This window comes from Pristis pectinata, chromosome 5 (genome assembly GCF_009764475.1).
Source record: "Pristis pectinata isolate sPriPec2 chromosome 5, sPriPec2.1.pri, whole genome shotgun sequence".
Lineage (NCBI taxonomy): Eukaryota > Metazoa > Chordata > Chondrichthyes > Rhinopristiformes > Pristidae > Pristis > Pristis pectinata.
In genome coordinates this window covers 53699061-53720678 of record NC_067409.1, presented here as the reverse complement: position 1 = coordinate 53720678, position 21618 = coordinate 53699061, and the positions used below count along the sequence as shown (strand labels likewise).

At 40.0% G+C, this 21618-nt stretch overlaps 1 protein-coding gene across 2 annotated transcripts in view; it reads left to right on the top strand.

The window, feature by feature from the left end:
- The window catches only part of si:ch211-197h24.6 (uncharacterized), an 82254-nt gene that overhangs the window by 57379 nt on the left and 3257 nt on the right, over nt 1–21618 (top strand). For both annotated transcript variants that reach the window (XM_052016839.1, XM_052016838.1), the window contains exons 15-23: nt 3118–3175; nt 3675–3821; nt 9987–10073; nt 10520–10700; nt 13099–13156; nt 14945–14998; nt 16301–16408; nt 19321–19423; nt 20289–20441. In XM_052016839.1, the coding sequence (XP_051872799.1) occupies nt 3118–3175; nt 3675–3821; nt 9987–10073; nt 10520–10700; nt 13099–13156; nt 14945–14998; nt 16301–16408; nt 19321–19423; nt 20289–20441 (949 nt within the window). The remainder of the gene's footprint in view (nt 1–3117; nt 3176–3674; nt 3822–9986; nt 10074–10519; nt 10701–13098; nt 13157–14944; nt 14999–16300; nt 16409–19320; nt 19424–20288; nt 20442–21618) is intronic.

The window sequence follows — 21618 nt, the reverse complement described above, 5'->3', positions numbered from 1 at the left end:
ACTACAGGAAGTATGTGGTAGCAATAGAGAGAGTGCAGAAGAGATTCATCAGAATATTGCCTGGAATGGAGTGCTGTAGTTATAAGGAGAGCAAAAACAATCTGCTGAAGGATCTTGACAGGCCCAGCAGCATCTATGGGGAGGGGAGGGGGCATGGAGAGGGGACAGAGCCAGAGCCAGGTGGGTGATAGGTGGAGGCAGACAAAGAAATGCCAGATGAAGGCAGGTTGGGGGGAGGTAGAGACAGCTGCTGGAGGATGATAAGTGGGAACACAAAGGTGGCAAAGGGGAGGGGGGAGATCTGGTGGGTAAAATGTGTGGGTGTTAGGTGGATGTAACCAGGATGGAGAGGCGGGCAAAAATAGGTGATGAGGGGTGAGGGTGGGTAGGGGTATAGGGAAAGGGGACAAAAATGGGAGGACCAGAGGTGGATCGGAAGGAGAGGTGGGGGAGGGGGGTGGGAACACAGGAGGTAAGGGTTACCTGAAATTGGAAAATTCACTGTTCATACCATTGGGCTGTGGACAACCCAGGGGAATATGAGGTGTTGTTTCTCTAGTTTGTGTTGGGCCTCACTCTGGCAGTGGAGAAGGCTGAGGATGGACAGATTGGAATGGGAAGGGGAATTGAACTGGCATGCAAACAGGAGCTCGGGATGACTGGACCAGGGAGTCACAGAGGGAGTGGTCCTGGCAGAAGGCAGAAGGCAGAAAAGGGTGGGGATGAGGAGATGTGGTTTGTGGTGGGATCTTGTTGCAGCTGGTGGAAATGACGAGGAATGGTGTGATGGATGTGGAGGCTAGTAGGGTGAAAGGCGAGGCCTAGGGAGATTCTATCTTTGTTCGGTCTGTGTGGAGGTGGGGTGAGAACAGAAGTTCCAGAAATAAAGGAAATGAAAGAGAGGGCTCCATTAACCGCACTAGCAGGGAAGCCACGTTTCCTGAATAAGGAGGACATTTCAGATATCCTGGAATGGAAGGCCTCTTCTTGAGAGCAGATGCAGCGGAGACAGAGAAACTGGGAGAAAGGGATGGCATCAAGAGACAGGGTGCAAATGAGATGCAGTCTAGGTAACTGTTGGAAGTCAGTGGGTTTACAGTAAATGTCAGTGGACAGTCCGTCTCCTGAGATGGAGACGGAGATCCAGATGAGGGAGAGAAGTGTCAGAAATGGTCCAAGTGAATTCATTGTGGTGGGGACGGATACAATTACAAAGTTTGTGGGATTTGGACAGGTACCTGGCATAGGCATAGAGGATACAGGCCTAATGCAGGCAAATGGGATTAGCATGGATAGGTATCATGGTCGGCATGGGTGAGGTGCGCTGAAAGGGCCTATTTCTATGTCGTACAATTCAGTGAAATGCTGAATTACCTTCTTTATTTCCCACTTCTTATGGTCTCTCCATTTCTGTTTCTGAATTAGGGAGGATATTTACTAATGCTTTAGATAAGTTCAGGTGTTTTTTGTTTGAGAAATTTGCAATTTTGATTCTTGGGCTTTGGATAAACTGTTTATTGTTCATCCTGAGCTGCTCTGAGAAAAACACTGGTTAGCTTTCTCCTTAAATTGTTATAGTGATAATGATATTCCATAAATATTTTTGGATAGGAAATTCTAGGATTTTGGTCCAGCATTGATAATGGAATGACAGTACATGTTCCAGGTAGGATGATGTGTTACATGGGCAGAATTTTGAGAGTGTTCCTGTTTTTCTTCTCTATTGTAGAAGTTGTCAGACTAGCAGGTACTGCTGAATGAAGTAAGCAAGAGCTGTATTCTTTTGGTAGAATGTACAGCAATGGGAAGGCCTCCAAAAGCTGAGGGAATCAATTAGGTATAATGCACTGTTGTGTCTATTATAGAGTCATAAAGTACTACAGCACAGAAACAGGCCCTTCAGCTCATCTAGTCCAGGCCGACCTAATCTTCTGCCTGGTCCTATCCAAACTTCTCTTAACTGTTACAATTGAACCCACACCTACCACTTCTGCTGGCAGCTTGTTCCACACTCGTACCACCCTCTGAGTGAAGAAGCTTCCCATCAGATTCCCCTTAAATATTTCACCTTTCACCCTAAACCTATATCCTCTGGTTTTAGTCTCACCCAACCTTAGGGCAAAAAGCCTGCATGCATTTACCCTATCTATACCCCTCATAATTTTGTATACCTCAATAAGATCTCCCCTCATTGTAGGATTTGGATTGCATCTACACTGGAGAGTGACCAGTAATGTTTGCACCACATAAATGTAAGGAAAATATCAAACAATCTCCCACCAAGCTTCATCAAAGCCACCATGACCAAGTTCCCTACCATCAGCATCTTAAACAGAAGTTCTCCTGCTCCAGATATATATCAATTCAATGGCCATCTCATTCAGTGAGATCTGAAGCATGGTGCATTTCACAGAATCCAAAACTAACTTGAATGAGCAGGTTATTGATATTTAGATGCTATTTACTGGCATATTTAGCAACTGTTACCATGATGGTGCAGCTGAATGAGATCAAGCTGATAAATAGTTTAGATTGCACTATTTTTTGTATAATTGGCAATTGATTATGCTGCATTGTACAGCACTACCAATCAAAGGATTCTTGACATTTTATCTGAGGGCTGAAATATGATTCCTCAGAAGAGTCACAGAGCTTAGTTTCCAAGGTGAAGGATGCAAAGATAAATAGAGTCATACAGATATTCGGCCCACCACGTTCACACTGTCTGGTGGGCACCCGTCTGTATTAATCCCATCTGCCAACACTTGGTCTGTAGCCTTCTGTGCCTAGGTGGTTCACCTGCTCGTCTAGACATTTCTTAAATGCTGTCCTGTCATCATTAAATATTTTATAATGGCATTTCCCCATGTATCTAAATTTGTGAATTGTGGAGCAGCTCTTTAAGAAGACTTTCCTGCATTACTATAACCTATTGAACCTGTACCTACTGTGCCATCTAGTGCCATCTTCACTGAAGTATTAAATTTTGTTTTGCTGAAAGGCAGAAGAGGAGCTATATAAGTGTCACTAATTGACTTCTATAAATTTGACATTTCAGTAGAATAGAATGGAATAACATTGTTTCTTCTTCAAAGTGACTTTTAAAAAAATTTCCAGGTGATCCGAGATTATGATGGACCTTCACTCAGTAAGAAGATAGCTGCAACAAAAGATGGTAAAATACCAACATTCACTGCTTTTGCTTTGGATAGTAAGAAGCATGCAAAACAATATGAAGGTGTCTGAACATTCCTTTATTTTAGAGATACTTTAGTTCTCATGATCCATCTCAGAGCATGTCCCATCTCCGTGTACCAAATTTTAAGTTTTACATAATTTTAAGAACAATTAGTATAATTAATGCTACTTTCATGTCTTTATCAAAGTGTACTTTTCTGAGTTTTTGTTGTGCAATGATCATCTGGGAGGGGGAAATGGCAGCAGTGTACAGACAGTAAATACAATGGCAGCCTGTTTTTGTACATCAATTATGTTTGCATCTGTAGTGGGGTAGTATTTAACCCTAGTTCCATCCATTTAGCGAGCTAGAGCTATCTGCTTCATTGTGCATGCTGATGTTTCTGCTTGAAGCTTTCAGGTTTTACTTGGCATATACTTTTCTGAAAGAGTAGATTTTAATTATCGGAAAGCATGTGCCCTCTTTTTAATTTTAGGAAGTCAACTACAAGACATGGAATACAGTAGTTTTGACCAAGATCAGAGCACCAGCATGGAAACCTCTTACTCTTCAGATCCTAAAAATAGAAAGCCGTATGCTAGCACAAGTTTCAAACCTTCTAGCAGAGTAACTTCCTCAAAAGGTAGGTTTGTCCATAACATTTTAATATCTTCTGACTCACAAAAGTCAAATACAGTACATTGTGCCACAGAGGAAAGCTTGCTATTGCAGGTTGTTATGAAGTGAGTCCCTTGTCTTAATTTGCATAGTGCAAGCCTGAAAATTCCATCAAGGTATATGTTCATATTTGCTAGAAAATGTTGCATACCAATACTGACTCATTTTATTAGGTCCTTGGCGTGCTTGTCCCAATAACTGAACAAAGACAAATATTTTCACAGAATAAGAATGCTAACTAATTTGGGATAGGTTATCTGCCAGGTATTTCTGGGTGAAATAAAGACAGAAAATGCTTAAAAAAAACTACAACCCAAAACTTTCATTGTTTCTCGTTCCACAGATACTGCCTGACCTGCTGAGTTTTTCCAACATTTTCTGTTTCTATTTCAGATTTCCAGCATCTGCAGTTTTTGTTTAACATTCATTTCTGGGTGAAGATGGTTCCAAATATTTTAGTCTTGACCTTTGCACTGGATTCTCTTACCTATGAAGCCGGGATGCTCATTGAACCACCTCTGTTATTTATTTTTAATTGTCTATGACTGTACATACCTCTAGATTTCACAGGATGAAAGAGCTTTTATATGATTGCTTCGATATGGGATTGTTTAAATCTATTCGTGCATGCTGTTTCTGCTCTTTAGCATGCATGCTGTGCTGTGGTTTCATTATCATCAACATCTCATGTTTGGGTGCTCTTGGTTCTACTCCTGGCATGTTCTTCTAAGCTCATTGAACCAAAGTTAGTCTTCTCACTTGATAGTAGTGGTATATGCAGGACCATGTGTGGTGGAATAAAATGCAGCTGCTGCTGTTTCACCACACCCTGTGGATATCAGTTTTTTGCTGCTAAATTTATTCTAAATATATCCTATCATGATGGAGGAAGTCAATAATGGATTACTGAGACTTCAGCATCACATGGACCTGTGCAGTGGTGACTCCTATGAACACTGTCCCACAAAATTAGAATAATGAAGACCAAATCAGTTAGGTCTGTGCTTGTGCCGGTTCTCTTCTGACCTGCACTGGCACTTCAGGACTCGGCTAAGTCAGTTAGTTCTGATAACCACTGTTCTACTCTTGGTGATACATTCTGCGCTCTTGCTTGCTCTCACAACTTCTTCCTAATGGATGTACCAATTCATCAGTATATATGTAGCAAAAAACTGCTCACCACTTCCAGGCCCAGCCCCAAGTACCTCTGGATTTTAAGTTGAGCACGATACACTTTAAAATGTAGTTGAAGATGGCTGAAATGCAATTTTGTCATTTTTATATTATTATCCTCTCCAATTTCTTTGTCTTGTTAATTAGCCTGTCCTCTCTCCTGCTTGTGATAAAAGGTGATAAAGTATCTACAGAGCTGTAGGAAACTTACAAAATGAGATTAATTTAAAAAAATACACAAGAAAAAGGGCATTGAATTTTAAGGGAGTGAGAAATAATCAAAAGGAGTTGCAAAAAGTAAGCATTTATGAATTCAAATTTAACATGAATTGCCAAAGTTAATATTGTGATCAAAAACCCTGATTTTCAAGCAGGATGTCATTCGTAACAATCATTCTCCATCTTCAAGTTGTATGTTGGACTTTTTTGTTAACTTTGGAATCCCTGGATCTTTCATTTATGTTTATGCTATCTGATATTTTCAGTGTCTCTTTAAGTTACCTATTATACAAGTCTATGGAGTTAAATTACATTATTGCAGCCTGAACAAATTTCATATACCCATCACTTGCACAATCAAATCCTTGTTGGTTATTGCCCTCCAATTTATTGACATTAAAATATTTGGCAATCTTCACATGCTTGCTTGCTCCCTTTCCCAAACAACTTGGTAGCTTTCTTCAGTTTAGCGTTGCAGCATTACAGCAGAATACTCTGGCTACCACTATTCAATGTGGTTGACTCTAAACTGCCCTCTGAAATGGTTTAGCAAGCCTTTCAGTTGTAATAAACCACTGGAAAGCCACAAAGAGACAAAACTGGATGAATCACCCAGAATTGACTAGGTACGGGAAACAACAAAAACTGCCCTACTGACCCTATAAAGTTCTCCTCAGCAACATCCGGGGACTTTTGCCAAATTTGGGACAGCTATCACAGACTAGTCAAGCAACAGCCTGATACAGTCATACTCATGGAATCATACCGTGCAGTCGACATCCTAGACACCACCATCTCCATCCCACTGACAGGACAGACCCACCAGAGTGGCAGCACATTGGTATCTAGTCAGTAGGGAACTGCCCTGGGAATCCTCAACATTGACCCCAGATCACATGAAATCTCATGGCATCAGGTTTAAACTCAAGCAAGAAAATGCATATTACCACCTGCTGTTCCCCCCTCAGCTGATGAATCAAGAGTACTCTATGTAGAACACCACTTGGAGGAAGGACTGAGAGTGGCAAAGGCTGAGAATGTACTCTGGGTGGGGGACTTCAATGTCCATCACCAAGAGTGGCTTGGTAGCACCACTACTGACCCAGCTGGCTGATTGTTAAAGGACATTGCTGCTAGATTGGGTCTGTGGAAGGTGGTGAGGGAACCAACAAGAGGAGGAAAAAAACCTACTTGATCTCATCCTCATCGGTTTACCTGTCGCAGATGCATCTGTCCACGACAATACTGGTCGGAGTGACCACCACATAGTCCTTGTGGAGGTGAAATCTCATCATATGGTGTGGCACTATCACTATGCTAAATGGGGCAGACTGTGAACAGATCTAGCAACTTAGGACTGGGCAACGATGAGGTGCTGTGGGCCATCAGCAGCAGCAGCAGAATAATACTCAACCACAATCTGCAACCACATGGCCTAACATTTCCCCTGTTCTGCCATCACCATCAAACCGGGAGATCAACCCTGTAGCTGTGACACTTTACTCTGTACTCTGTTATTGTTTTTACCTGTACTACCTCAATGCACTCTACTAACTCAAAGTATCTGCAATGTGTAATGAATTGATTTGTACGAACAGTATGCAAGACAAGTTTTTCACTGTACTTTGGTACGTGACAATAATAAACTAATACCAATACCTTCAATGCAGGAGAACATGCCAGGAGCAGCACTAGGCATACCTCAGAATGAGGAATCACTCTGGTAAAGCTACAAAATAGGACTACTTGCATGCTATCAACATAAACAGCATGCAATAGATAGAGCCAGGGGATCAGATCTAAGCTCTGCAGTCCTGCCTCATCCAGTTTTGAATGGTGGTGGACAGTTAAACAACTCACTGGAGGAGGCGGCTCCACAAATGTCCCCCTTATCAATACTGGGCGAGCCCAGCCGATCAGTGCAAAAGAGAAAGCTCAAGCATTTTCATGAACCTTCAGCCAGAAGTGCCAAGTGGATAATCCATCTTGCCTCTTCCAGTGTCCCTGGCATGATAGATGCCAGTCTTCAGTCAATTCAGTTCACTCCATGTGATATCAAGAACTAGCAAAAAGACATTGAATACAGCAAATGCTGTTGGCCCTCACAACATTCCAGTGAAAGTACTGAAGACTTGTGCTCCAGAACTTGCTGCACCCTTGCCTGAGCTGTTTTAGTACATCGACCCAACAATGAGGAATGTTGCTTAGGTATATCCTGCTCACAAGGAGGATAAATCCAACTCAGCCAATTGCTGCCCCATTAGTCTACTCTCAATTATCAGCAAAGTAATGGAAGGGATAATTGATAGAACTATCAAGCAGCACTTGCTTAGCAACAGCCTTCTCACAGAAGCTCAGTTAGGATTCCACCAAAGTCATTCAGCTCCTGACCTCATTACAACCTTGGTCCAAACATGGACAAAACAGCTGAACTCCAGAGGTGAAGTGAGAGTAACTGCCCTTGATATCAAGGCAGCATTTGATGGAGTATTGCATCAAGGAGCCCTGGCTAAACTGGAGTCAATGGGAATTGGCGGTGGGGGTGGGTTTCTCCACTGGTTGTTGTATCTAGTGCAAAGGAAGATGGTTGTGATGGTCAGAGGTCAAACATTTAAGCCACAGGATATCTCTGCAGAAGTTCCTCGGGTTAGTGTCCTTGGCCCAACCATCTTCAGCTGCTTCATCAATGACCTTCCTTTAATTGCAAGGTCAGAAGTAGGGACGTTTGCTGCTGGTTGCACAGTGTTCAACACAATTCACAACTCCTCAGATAATGAAACAACCTACAGCCAAATTCAGCAAGACCTGGACAATATCCAGGCCTGGACTGATAGATGACAAGTAACATTCGTGCCATACAAGTGCCAGGCAATGACAATATACAACAAGAGAACATCCAGCTCTCACTCCCTGACATTCAATGGCATTACCATCACTGAATCCCCCACTATCAATATCCTGGGGCATGGGGGGTTACCATTGACCGGAAACTGAACTGGAGTAGCCACTTACACAATGTGGCTACAAGAGCAGTTCAGAGGCTAGGGACCCTGTGGTGAGTAACTCACCTCACTCCCCAAAACTTGTCCACATCTACAACAGTCAAGTCAGGACTGTGAAGGAATATTCCCCACTTGCCTGGATGAGTGCAGTTTCAACATCACTCAAGAAGCTCAACACCATACTGTATAGAGCAGCACAGTAGCTTGAAAGAATAAAAAAAAATTCCTGACTGCAATTCAATTTTCAGTCTCTGTTGGCAGCACCGTTAACAGCAGAACCTCAACCATATATTCTGAATGTTGGAGTATTCTCTTTAAACTTGGATACCGTTGAAGAACTGATGGCAGAGTAAAAATGGCAGATGCTGGAAATCTGAAATAAAAATGCTGGAAACTCTCAGGAGATCAGGCAACATGTATGGAAAGAGAAACAGTTAACATTTCAGGTCCGAGATCCTTTGCAATGGTTCTGACAGAGTCTTGGACCTGAAACATTAACTGTTTCTATTTCCATATGGCAGCTGGAATATCATGTGCAGTTCTCGTTGACGTACTTACAAGAAGGATGTGGTTGAACTGGAGAAGGTGCAGAGGAGATTCATCAGGATGTTGTCTGGATTGGAACATTTCATTTGTTAGGAGAGAATGGACAGGCTGAATTTTGTTTTCCTTGCAGAAGGCATAGATAGGGTCGATAGTAAGAAATTTTTCCTCATGGCAGAGTTGTCTCAAAGCTTAGGTTTAAGGTGTGGTGTCAAAGGTTAGAGGGGATCTGAGGAAGAATTTTTTCACCCAGAGGTTGGTTGCATTCTGGCATACTGGGCTACAGACCAAATGCTGGTAAATCGGATAAAATACATGAGGCATAAAATAAACTGCTAGAAGAACTCAGCAGGTTGAGCAGCATCTGTGTCCTGATACTGGGTCTTGACCCGAAATGGCGACAGTTCCTTCCACCCCCACGCGCTGCCCCCCCCCCACCCCACTGCTGCTTGACCCACTGAATTCCTCCAGCAGTTTTTTTGCTCCAGATTCCAGTATCTGCAGTGTCTTGTGGCTGCATAAAAATACATAGGTACTTGATGTATAGCATAGACATCCTGAAGGGCCTGCTTCTGTGCTGTTCTGTACTATATTGAGCAGGAATGGAATGCAGTATTTGATATACCATGTGAAAAGATTTCAACGATGCAAGTTTTCATATGTCTCAGAATGATTGTTTGCCTGCCAACCCATCTGTTGCCTTCGATCCGTTTTAGCAATCCTCAGGTTTACAAAAATAAGGTACCTTCAAATAATGCATTAATTAGGCAGTTAGGTGGCATATGACTGAGCCAATGAAACAGGAGTGATTAAAGTCTGAAAGAGAGGTGTTTGAGAAGCATAAAACTATAAATGCTGGAAATCTGAAATGAAAATGCTGGAGATAGCAAGTCAGAGAAACAGTAAATTTTTCACATCAATGATCCTTTATTAGATGAATTGGTGAAATGGTAGTGGTCTTAAAAATAAGGATGTGATTTTTAATTTTGTGCTGTACGGCAATTGGAGACTAATTAGGTGAGTAAATAGTTTTTCTATACAGGATGGAATTTGGGCAGCAGAACTGAAATTTATGGCAGGTTTTAAGAAATGGTGCCTTACACTAGGCCAGATGTATCACCAGTACATGCAATATGTATTATTTTAAAATGTGGGATGCTAATAACTTTTCACAACAATAAATTCGATTTCAGCTGAATCTTGGTCAGATCCCAAATATTCTCGATGTGAGCCCTCAACAAGTAAACATGTCGAGACTAGGAAAAGAGAAAGTTCTAAAGGTAGTGCAAAATTTTCTGACTATTTATTATTGTTAGATATTTAAATATTTGTTTTATCAAATCGTTAAGGATTTAATCAAAATCTGCACAAAAGTATAGTTAGCCTTGTGGGGTATGTGTGTGCTGTTCTGCTACAAGACCATGAATACTGGCATACCATTATTACCAGGTGGAGGGAAGCTTTCTTTTGTGCATCCCTTAGCAGTTGGATAGCTGGAGAATTACAATTTTGTTTATCAGCCTTAATCAGTATCATCTGAATTTTGTACATGTATGGCAGGATGAAGAGCCTCCTGATATGCAACATTTCTGTGACATTCCAGTATAAGAATCGACTAAAAGTTTTATTTCAAGCATAAAATGGTTATTATAAATTTTTTATACCTGTAGGTTGTTAGAATAATGCTTCAGTTGGATATTCACCTTTCTATAATGTTTTTCTGAAGATATCAGACATTCTGGAGAAGATTGGCGAGATGAATGGGAACAATCTATTAAACGGCCAAAATCAACAAAGGAGGATAGAATGGAAAGAGAAAAATCTAAGCATTTTGACAGAGATCAGGACCGGAGACAGGAAAGCAAATGGGACTCTGGAGAAAAATACAAAAAACAAGATGAGTCCAGGTAATACATTGGGAAAAAAAACATGAGAATCAGAATTGTACAGTACAGAAATGGGCCCTTTCGGTCCATGTCTTCCATGCCAACTGCTGTGCCTATCTAGTGTTAGGCCCATATCCCTCTTTGCCTTTCCAATCCAAAGACCTGTCCAAATCTTCCTAATTATTTCTCCATCTACCACCTCCTCTGGCAGTTCGTTCCAGATATCCACAGCTCAGATGAGATTAGTTTGGTGGGCACCATGGTTGGCATGGACAGGTTGGGCCAAAGGGCCTGTTTTCATGCTGTATTACTCTATCACTCTGTGACTCTCTCTCTCTATTGCTACAACATCCTACCTGTAGTGTGGCAACCAGAACTGCACACAATACTCCAACTGTGGTCTAACCAATATTTTGTGCAGCTGTAATGTGACGCTCAACTCTTGTACTCAGTGCCTCGCAACCCCATCCACCTGGGGTGCCATTTCCAGTAAGCTATGGACTTGCACCGCAAGGTCCCTCTATACATCAATGCTCCTAAGGTACCTACCATTTACTCTATATGTCCTACCAGAATTTGTCTTCCCAAAGTTCATTACCTCACACTTCGAGTCATAGGATCATACAGCATGGTCCATGCTGACCAAGATGCCCATTTGCCTACATTTGGCCCATATCCTTTTAAGCCTTTCCTATCCACATACCTGTGCAAATGTCTTTTAAGTGTTGTTAATGTATCTGCCTCAACCACTTCCTCCGGCAGCTCATTCCATATACAGACCATCCTCTGGGTGAAAAAGTTGCCCCTCAGGTTCCTATTAAGTCTTTACCCTCTCACCTTAAACATATGTCTGCTAGTTCTTGATTCCCCAACCCTGGGAAATAGACTGTGTGCATTCACCCTGACCTTTGTGCGACTCTACACCCACCAATGTGGTTGACTGGGATCAGCTTATTTTAATTAGCGATGGGCAAAAAGTGTAGGCTTAGACATCCACGTTTTGCAAATGAATACAAAAATGGTCAGGCAGCTGATAGAGAGGCAGAAAAGAAATTAGGACTTGAAGTTAAAACCATTTCTACAAATGCTGTCTGATCTGATAACTGTTTCCAATGTTTTCCATTTTTATTTCAGAATTCCAGCATCTACAGATTTTTGATTTACATTATCCTGTAGATGTTCCCTGACTTCTTGAGCATTTTCTGTTTTCATTGATTTTTTTTCATCTTGATCAATGAAACAGCTTTCCTTTCCAAAAATGATATGAAATGAGACCGAATAATCTTTCCTATTAAATTTCTCCAGTGTAGGATAGGAGTCTTCAGACAGGTGGCTCTCCTAATTTGAATGGATTAGATGTGTGATGAAACAAAAATTGAGGAATTGGTGAGATTGAGGGGATTTGAAAACATGGGTAAAAAATTCAAAATTGAGATATTGCCTAAATGCAAGTCTGTATGGGTCAGGAAGCACAGAGTTGATGACTGGAAGGGATTTATTTCAAATTGGAGATTTGAATGACTTTAGATTTAAGGAGAGTAGACCAAGGAAGGCTGACCAGAAATGCATCGGAATAGTCAACTGTAGAAGTTGTTAAGCAGCCAGTGAAGTGAGGCAGTAACAGTGTCAAGAGATCTTGGGGAAGTGGAAATAAATTGACTTACTGATGGCATGGATATATGATCTGGTACTCATGCCAGGATCAAATGCAACTGTAAGGTTGTGAACAGTTACAAGGAGAGGAATGGAGGCTTTGGGTAGGTAACAGATTTTGTGATAAGTCTGTGGATGATAGCTTTGGTCTTCCTGATATTTGGTTGGAGGATATTTTTGACCAGTGAATATTAGACAAGCTCTATGACAATTTATTTCAGTAATGGAGTAGACCAGAGAGATGATGGAGAGAAAGAACTAGGATTCACAGCAAACATGTGGAAACTAATGCCGTATTTTTGAAAATGTTGTTGAACAATATCATGTGGATGAAACGTAGGAGGAGGCCAAAGGTAGATCCATTTGGGGCATCAGAGGTGAAAGAGTGGTTAGCGGATGAGAAGCCTTCACTGTTAATTCTTTAGTTACAGTTAGGTAGATGGGAATGGAACACAGACGAATGCTACCAGTGAGTATATTGGCATTGGAAAAGATTAGTGTGGTGGTTGAAGTAATTTTTATTTCTTTGATGAATATCTTATTCTCATATCCCCATGATTCAGTAGTGAAATGGTCACTATCAGAGCAGTAGATTTTTACTTTCTCATTTAAGTACACAGAGAAAAAAAATATACAAAATTCTAATGAAAGTAATTATCTATCTAATTTTTTGGAAGTAGTGTGAATGAGTTCTTTATGTCCTGACTCAACCCAATATTCACGTGGTAAATTAAGCACCTGAAAATGAATGTGCTTTTCTTTACAGGAGGTATCAAGATGATGACCACAGAGGATATGATACTAGTTATCAGGCACCAGAAAAGGTACAACTGACATTCAAGCAATGCAATTACATTTTGTCTTAAAAGAAGTCTTGTATCTGAATAGGTTTCTTAGAAGCAACTGTTGAAATATAATAAAATACCCTGTCAGTTTATTTTTAAGACAAGCTAATCTGCATTCATCTCTCTCTCCATCTTTGAACATTTACAGCTGTCTTTACTGCCACATGTTCTATTTTATGCTTTAGTACCACTAACAATTTATTATCTGGAAAGCAAAATACAACAAAGACAAAGTCAGCAATTAAAAGCAGAAAATGCTTGAAATATTCAACAGGTTAGGCAGTGTCCATAGAGAGAGAGGGTTACTATTTCAAGTTACTTACCTTTCATTAGAATTAAAAGCAATTAGAAATCAGACATGTTTTAAAGCTACAGCTTAAAGGATATTTGATATCTAACTTTTTTGTTCTGATGAAAGGTCATTGACCTGATATATTAACCCTGCTTCTCTCTATTGATGCTGTATGACTTGCTGAGTATTTTCAGCATTTCCTGTTTCTATGGCAGTTCAGTAATGTGTTTTTTCTAAACGTTACTGTAGTATTTTTTTTATTGTTTTGCTCTTATGTGGATAGGACACTGGATCTCAGATGTGCTGAATTTACTAAGTTTGTACTGTAGACTCTCACTGATCATTCTCCTCATATGACTTTGCCATCTTTTTACTTCTTTCCATTTCCAATTTTAGGCTTCCTCCATCCATACTATAATCCATCAAGATGCTGCAGCCTTCCTTCTCTCCTACACCTATCCCAGTCTTGAATTCACCAGTGAACAAGCATTAGCTGCCCTTTCTGCTTTCCCTAGAATGTAACTGATTCCATAAGAGCAGCAATACCTGCTTCTCTTTGCTTCACTATTGCTATCATCAGGCTGCTTCAGAACTAACCTTGTTATCCATTTGTTGTTCAACCCACTCCAGTGAATTACATTGGTATTCCTTAATCCAATTGGTCTTCACATCCTCCAACTTCATGTCAGTGTGGACTGTACTTGATATTGATTCCATTTGAATAAAATCTCTGGCAGAGTAACTTGTAACCATTTTTTTTGGGTAGAGATCTTGTTCTTTCACTCCACTTTCCATTTACTTATGACCCACCATCATCAAATCTACCTTCTACTTTTTTGTTTTAACTACTTTAATCTTTTTTCCTTTTAAATAATTCACAACAATTTCTCTTGCTTCTGATTCCAAACATCCCTTTTGGGTTTTGTTGGCTGAAAATGAGCTCCGAGGCTGTTTTTTTTTCAGACAATAAAAAAAATCAAAATCTGAAACTGACATGGTCATATGACATAGGTGACAGTAAGTTTTTTAATAGGTGAAAGCAAACCCCCTCAGAGACACATGTCAATGATGGCAGCAGCCAGAATTTGTTCTACATGGATAAACCTCATGTCACAGAAAGAGTGGTTGTTGCAGGGCCGGTCTCTTCACCCTGAGCGGGACACTTCTGGTCGCACATCCCTCAAACTCCCTTTGCCCCCGAGCAAGTTATCCTAGACATCTCCCCATCAGTTCTTGCTAGCCCTTGGGCACGGGGATGGTCTAAAGAGTTATAAGTAACACCAAACCCAAGTTAATTTTATTTAGATCTGTGTTTTAAGCTGTCAATATAAGACCAAAAAAAATCATTCATCAAAGAAAGTTTTAATATCTAAGTGTAGTTAATCTGTAAATTCTAAATTAGCACCAGTGTTGATACTGGTAACACTGGTCTTAACAGGCACAGCAAAAGAAAATATTTTCATTGTATTTTACAGTATATTCCATCGAGACCTGAAGATATAGTTAAGAAGGAAATTTTGGGATTTTTGGTAAGTTCAGAATATTAAAACTTCTGATTTTCTTATGTAACTTAAAATCTACAGAGTAAAGACAAGGAGTTTTATTTTACAATAAACAAACTGCAGTCGATCATCAAAAATAATGCATATTTATAAAATCTCCCAAAATTAGAGAGAAATTAGATTTTCACTTTCTAGCTTTTGCTGTTTTGACAAAGATGATGAAAATTACTGAATAAACAATTGTCAATTTACCAGCAATCAAGCACCAAGACAAAACTGTAGAATTCAGTCCTTTCTGAAGCTGCTAATTGTACCTTTACCATTACCAAAAATTGTAATGCAGTATTGGTTTTTAGACAGCTGTTACGTTAAAGTTACTTCTGGCAAAATTGTACATACTAGAGCTCACTGTCAACCAGAAAATGCTGTACATATATGTGACTGTTGGTTAAAAAAAATAACGAAGAGTAAATGGCAGTCTCTATTTTCATCTGAACAGCCTTCAAACACAGCTGTATATTGGACTGAAGCTACAACTCCCCTAATTAAAAGTACATGCTTTGTAACAGTGTGAGGTACCTCATTAATGCATGACATCATTGTGACAAATTATAGTATTTAGGTATATTGTATCAAATAAAATAACTCATTCTGTTGGCTAACTCCTGCTAGATGGATATTATGGTTATTGAGAATTGCTTGAAGGATATGTTTTCTGTCTGAAAACTAACATAACATTTGGCATGTGAGAATACCTATGCCACATTAACTGAAATAATCTTATTTTTTAGATACTGGTTAAGAGAGTAAGTGGTATCCAGCTTATGGAAAATAAGTTTCACAATATGTGTGCAGCTTTTTCTATTAAAAGAACATTTTTGCACATAATTAACATATTCTTTATACTGGAACTGCTTTATATTATTTAAAGGTATGCTGTTTAGCTGAGAACTTCAGAAATATATTCATCCATAGGTTCATTTCAGGTAGAACACATGTGCCTTTTTGAATTATTTTATGGATCTACCTGAAGATGAACTTGAGGCATATCAGAAAGCAGGTTGGAGTGTACACCTTCGACAGAACCTGCCTGATTGTCATTCTGATGTTCGCTCTGCCTGAGTTTTTTTTAGTGTAGATATGGTCCACGTGGAATCTTTTTGTTGCATTTGTATCCTAAAAGGTTTCAATTTCCTCAGAAGTGCATTTCATGGGCATGTCAGGCCATTTGCAAAGGTGCACATTTTATTTTGAAGTGTTAAAGTGTTTGGGGAAAGTAGTTTGATAAGTATTAATTTGGCTTGGAACTAATCTATCCTATATTTTCAGGCCAATTTTAAAGTTATTAATGATACAGATGCCAGATACGTGAAGGGGATCATGTACAAGCTCAGCAATCAACTCCTGCAATTTGGTCAAAGGGCTTTGCAGTTGACGGTAAATATTTTAAAGAGAATTTAATTTTGTGTAATCATTAGCCTTTTCCAATTTCTCATGCATTTCTTTCTTAAAGGTAGTAACCTAGATCAAGATGCAGTCCCATTACCTGTACCTGCTTAAATGGACATTTTTCATATGTGATGTTTCTCATTCTGCAAAGTAGGTCAATAGATTTTAATTAGCAAAGCCTATCCACAAGGCGCACACAGACTTTGAGTGGGGCCAGCGCATTGAGAGGCAAGATAGAGAAACTGTGATCCCATAATTTTTGAATAAGGTGTTTTATTTACTGATTAGCTAGAGGCACTAAAGCATAATGCAGTGTCCTGCACCACATTGGCTTAGATAAGCTAAAACATCAATAAACATGAATTCTGTGCCAACATCTCCAGCACAGAGGCCGTAGTTACTCTCAGTTGGCTATGTGGGACAGGCCAGGTTGGTTACGCACCTCTTACCAGACCTCCAAAACAGACACTCTGTTCTGAGCTTTGTCATGAGAGGAGATTACTGACCTTTTAGAAGTATATAAAATTATGAGAGGTGTAAATAGTTAGATTCTTTTTCCCATGGTGGAAATATCAAATATTAGAGGGCACAGTTTTAAGGTGAGATGGGGAAAGTTTAAATGAGATTTACAAGGCAATTTTTTTTTTTTAAGAGCATGGTAGGTGCCTGGAATCTGCTCCCAGAGAAAGTGGTAGAAGCAGATACGATAACAGTGTTTAAGAGACATCTAGATAGACATGTGAATAAGCAAGGAAAAGAATGATACAGACCATGTGCAGGCAGATGGGATTGGTTTAAATTGGCATCGTGGTCAGTACAGATATAGTGGGCTGAAGGGCCTGTTGTGCTGTATTGTTCTATATTCGATGCACCAGTTTGACAGAGGAAAAGATTCAAGGATATCCTTAAAACTTTCTTGAAGAAGGTTTCACTGATCCCTTGATACCTCTGGCCCAAGGTGGAGAAGGAACAATAAGAATGGTATTGAGAACTTCCAGACCATGCATCAGGAGCAGACAGAAGCCTCACAAAATACTCACCTGCCTGCTCCTTCACTTCAGAACTCAGAAAATCAGAACTCCTCGATCATGAGTAATTGCCTCAGAAGAGGAGAAGAAACGAGGATAGAACCTAATATATAACCTTTTGATCCATGTAGTTCCCCAATGAGCTGTTCAGCTTGTCTGTCTGCTGAGTTAATGTTAGGGCCTTTTCCTTTTTTTTATTGTATTTCCCTTCCTCCTAATACAAATGCAGCTATTTGGCAAAATCTGTAATTTATTTGGCTTTCTCCTTTTCTTATTCCTCTCCTCTCCCCAAGGAAACATGCTCTTGTAATAAAAGCGGAAAATGCCAGAAATACAGAATAAAAGGTCATCAACCTAAAACATTAGTTTCTGTCCATAGTTGCTGCCTTACCTGTTGAAATAAAAGCAGAAAATGCTGTAAATGTTCAGCAGGTCAGGCCGCATCTGTGGGAAGAGCAACAGTCAAAGTTTTGGGTCAGAGACCCTTTGTCAAACTGGAAAAAAAAAGCTTGTAAAGCTGCAGGGAGGGGGACACCTCTGATGGAGTAAAACCATGGTGACCAAAACTGAACAAGATTATCTAGTCAGTGAGTGAATAGGAGCAGAGGGTGAGAATATAGACAAAAGAACCTTGATAAAAGATTGGGAGAGTTGTGAAATGCAGAGCAGAAGGGAAAACCCAGTAGGTCAGGCTGGGCAAGTCCTCTCCTCCCAGTGAGGGAAAAAAAGGAAGGAAAACGAAATGATCTAATATCACAGATAGATGACTGATATAGAACAAGAAATTAGGTTAACTGAAGTTGTAGAATATTGAGTCCCGAAGAGCACAGTGTGCCCAGAGGAAAGTTGAGGTTCTCTTCCTCAAGGTTATGTTGGGCCTCACTGTGATAATATAGGAGGCCACAGACCGATGGGTCAGAGTGGGAATGGGATGAGGAATTAAAGTGGCAGGTAGCAGGAAGCTTAGGGTCGCCCGGGGAACTGAATGCAGTTGTTTTGCAAAGCAATCACCCAATCTTTCTTTGGTTTCTTTAATGTAGAGGAGACCATATTGTGAACATTGAATGTGGTACATTAGATTGGAATAAATGGAATTGCTGCTTGACTGGAAAGGCTGTTTTGGTCCTTGTATGGTGGGAAGGGAAGAGGTCTGTATCAGTCATCCATCTGTGATATTAGTTCAGCTTGATTTTTTTCTTTTTTTTTCCTCGCTCTGGAAGTGGAGGATATGTCTAGCCTGCTCTGCATTTCGCAACTCCCACATTCGATTTTTTTCTAGGTTCTCACCTGCTTCCATTCATTCATTGACCAGATAGCCTTGTTTACAGCTTATCTGCATGGTCACCCTGGTTTTACCTTATTAGAGGCATCCCCTTCCTCTGCTTACCCTGCAGTTTTTGTCTAGCAGCATTGTCTAGCCTGCTCTGCATTTCGCAACTCCCACATTCGATTTTTTTCTAGGTTCTCACCTGCTTCCATTCATTCATTGACCAGATAGCCTTGTTTACAGCTTATCTGCATGGTCACCCTGGTTTTACCTTGTCAGAGGCATCCCCTTCCTCTGCTTACCCTGCAGTTTTTGTCTCCTTTTCAGTTTGGACAAAGGGCCTCCGACCTGAAATGTTGACACTTTTTCTCTTCCCGCAGATGCAGCTTGACCTGCTGAGTATTTCCAGCATTTTCTGTTTTAGATTTCCAGCATCTGCACTTTCTTTCATTTTTAATTGTGTTTGTGTAGCCAGGTTACTATTATTCTGGCTGCTAATCCTTGGATTAATATTTGCATCTGTTTCTGTTTACATTTTGTGTGATGTGTATGTATTAGAGTCCCTAGTACATCTGATAATGAATAGATTTTCTTCTTTTGTTCAGGGTTCTGCTGATAAATTAATTGAAGAAACAAAAAATCCCAGTTCGGCTGATGAGCATCCCAGATTTGAATCTCGTAGGGCAGGAATTTTGGGGAATTTCCCAGGTAATTTGGGTTTCAAATTGATGGTAAAGTGGCCCTTTGCTTTAGGATTGAATGTGCTAAACTTTTTAAGGAGCCTGTTCCAGTGTAATTGGCCATTAGCAGCAGAATTGAATTCCATCAAAAGCTGTAAACTTGTGGTCCAGCATGTCCTTCAGGTGAGGTGTAAGGTAACTATGTGAGGACATTTAAGAGTGGCATACCTAAAGACAAGTTGCCTGCCTGACAAAGCTGTGATAAAGATGCATGTGGATGCTGTACAGTGAAGGCACCATTTTGAAGACAGATAAGCAGTCCTGTAATTTATGGATTAGATTATGTTCTGCATGTACAGTATGCCTTACCTGTCATAAATGGTGGTGGATGAATTAACTAACTGGAAGAGCAAAAATATCTCCATCCTGAGTGAAGCTGGAGCCCATTACACTTGCATGAGACAAGGCTGAAGCATTTTTGAGTATCTTCAGCTAGAAATGTTGAATGAATTAACCATGAATGGTCTAGTTTTGAGCTTCCCTTCATTACAGAATCCAATCTTCAGTCATTTCAAAGAGCTAAGCACACAGGACACAGCAGAAGCTGTGATCCCTGGAAATGTGTGGCAGTTGTGAACACCTGTCCTCTGAAAATAACCTAGCTGATAAGCAGTAGTAATATTCATGCTACTCAAGTGGCAGGCAATGACCGTCCCTAGTAAGAGAGTATCTAGCCACCTTCCCGTGACATTCCATTATTATTTGGTTATTTTCATGTTCTTGCAAAATTTAAGTATCGTAAATACAGGCAAAGATCAAAATTCATGGCTGTCTGTTGAACCAGCATCGCATTCATGCTTTGTATCTAAATTGGAGTTAACCTTATTTTACAGCTCAATCTGCAGTACAAAATGCAGCTACATCAATGTCATCAATACAAAACAATCTTTTGACCCCATCGCTACTGAATTCCTTCCGTGGAATGGATGTAAATACAATTACCAGTACTCTCACAAGATTAGCTGCCAACAACCCCGCATTTGAAGGTAAGCGACCTTTTAGAGTGTATATTAATTAAAAGTAAAAAGCTCTTAAGTGTATTCTTAAGTGCTTCACAACCTGTTTTTATGGTGGAAAATACAACACAAATTTCCACAAACAGTAGTGAAATAAATGCTCAGTTTTGGTGTTAATTGAGGAATAAAAACACTAATGCAGGGATGTTGATGTCTCTGAGAATCTAATGTGGATTAGTCCTGGACTGCATTTCATTCAACATCCAAAGTAGTATTGGAGCATATAATATTAATTTTAAATTGTACAACCTTTGCTTTATCTATAGTCCGTGTTTCAGGAAAGGGTAAAATCACATGCAGTGAAAACAAAATGCTGGAAACACTCGCAATCTGTGGAATAAGAACATTACAGATCAACGAAGTTCTGACAAAGGGTCTTCACTTTGAAATTATAATTCTGTTTCTCTTCTGTAGATGGAATGAATTCACAGAGTCTGGGGTTTATCTTCAGAACAAACTTTCTCTTTATTACAAGCTGACATCAACAGGAGAGTCACTCGTCCTGGAATGAATGCTCCCTGATCCAAAGTTTCCATTTATTCTTATACTATTTCTTATCTACTACCGCCCCCCACCCCCAATCTCTATCCTGCATGCACTGTTTATACATAGAGGTAAGTCTTCTGCTGTGTCAAGCTTCAGCACCTGTGCACTATGTGAGCCTTCAAGCTTGAGCGCATCGTATGCTACGTGAGCCATGTACAGTTCCATCTTTACCTTTATATGTACAATGGCAACCTTCTGTCCTGGAGTTTATGGGATTGTTGTTAGGTTAGTAACTGGGCATGAGTTTACTATAGTTCACTTTAGCTTTTAGTCTGTGGTTCAGGTGAGTTTGAACTGGTTCCAGACTTTCTCTGCCTGGTACCAACCCTGCAGTCCCCCTTTATCTCTCTGCTACAGAACCATTTCACTATTCCCTACTATAGTTTCTACACATGCTGTCTGACCTGCTGAGTGTTTCCAGCATTTTTGGTTTTGTATCAGAGTTCTAGCGTCTGCAGTTTTTTATTTTCAAGGGTCACGCAGTATCTGTATTCAAAATGTTTTAAAATGTAGTAATATTGGGATGATCTTTTTTAATACATTTGTTATTCTGTAGCTAATGATTGTAAAAGATCATTGATAATCAACACCTTTATTTGTA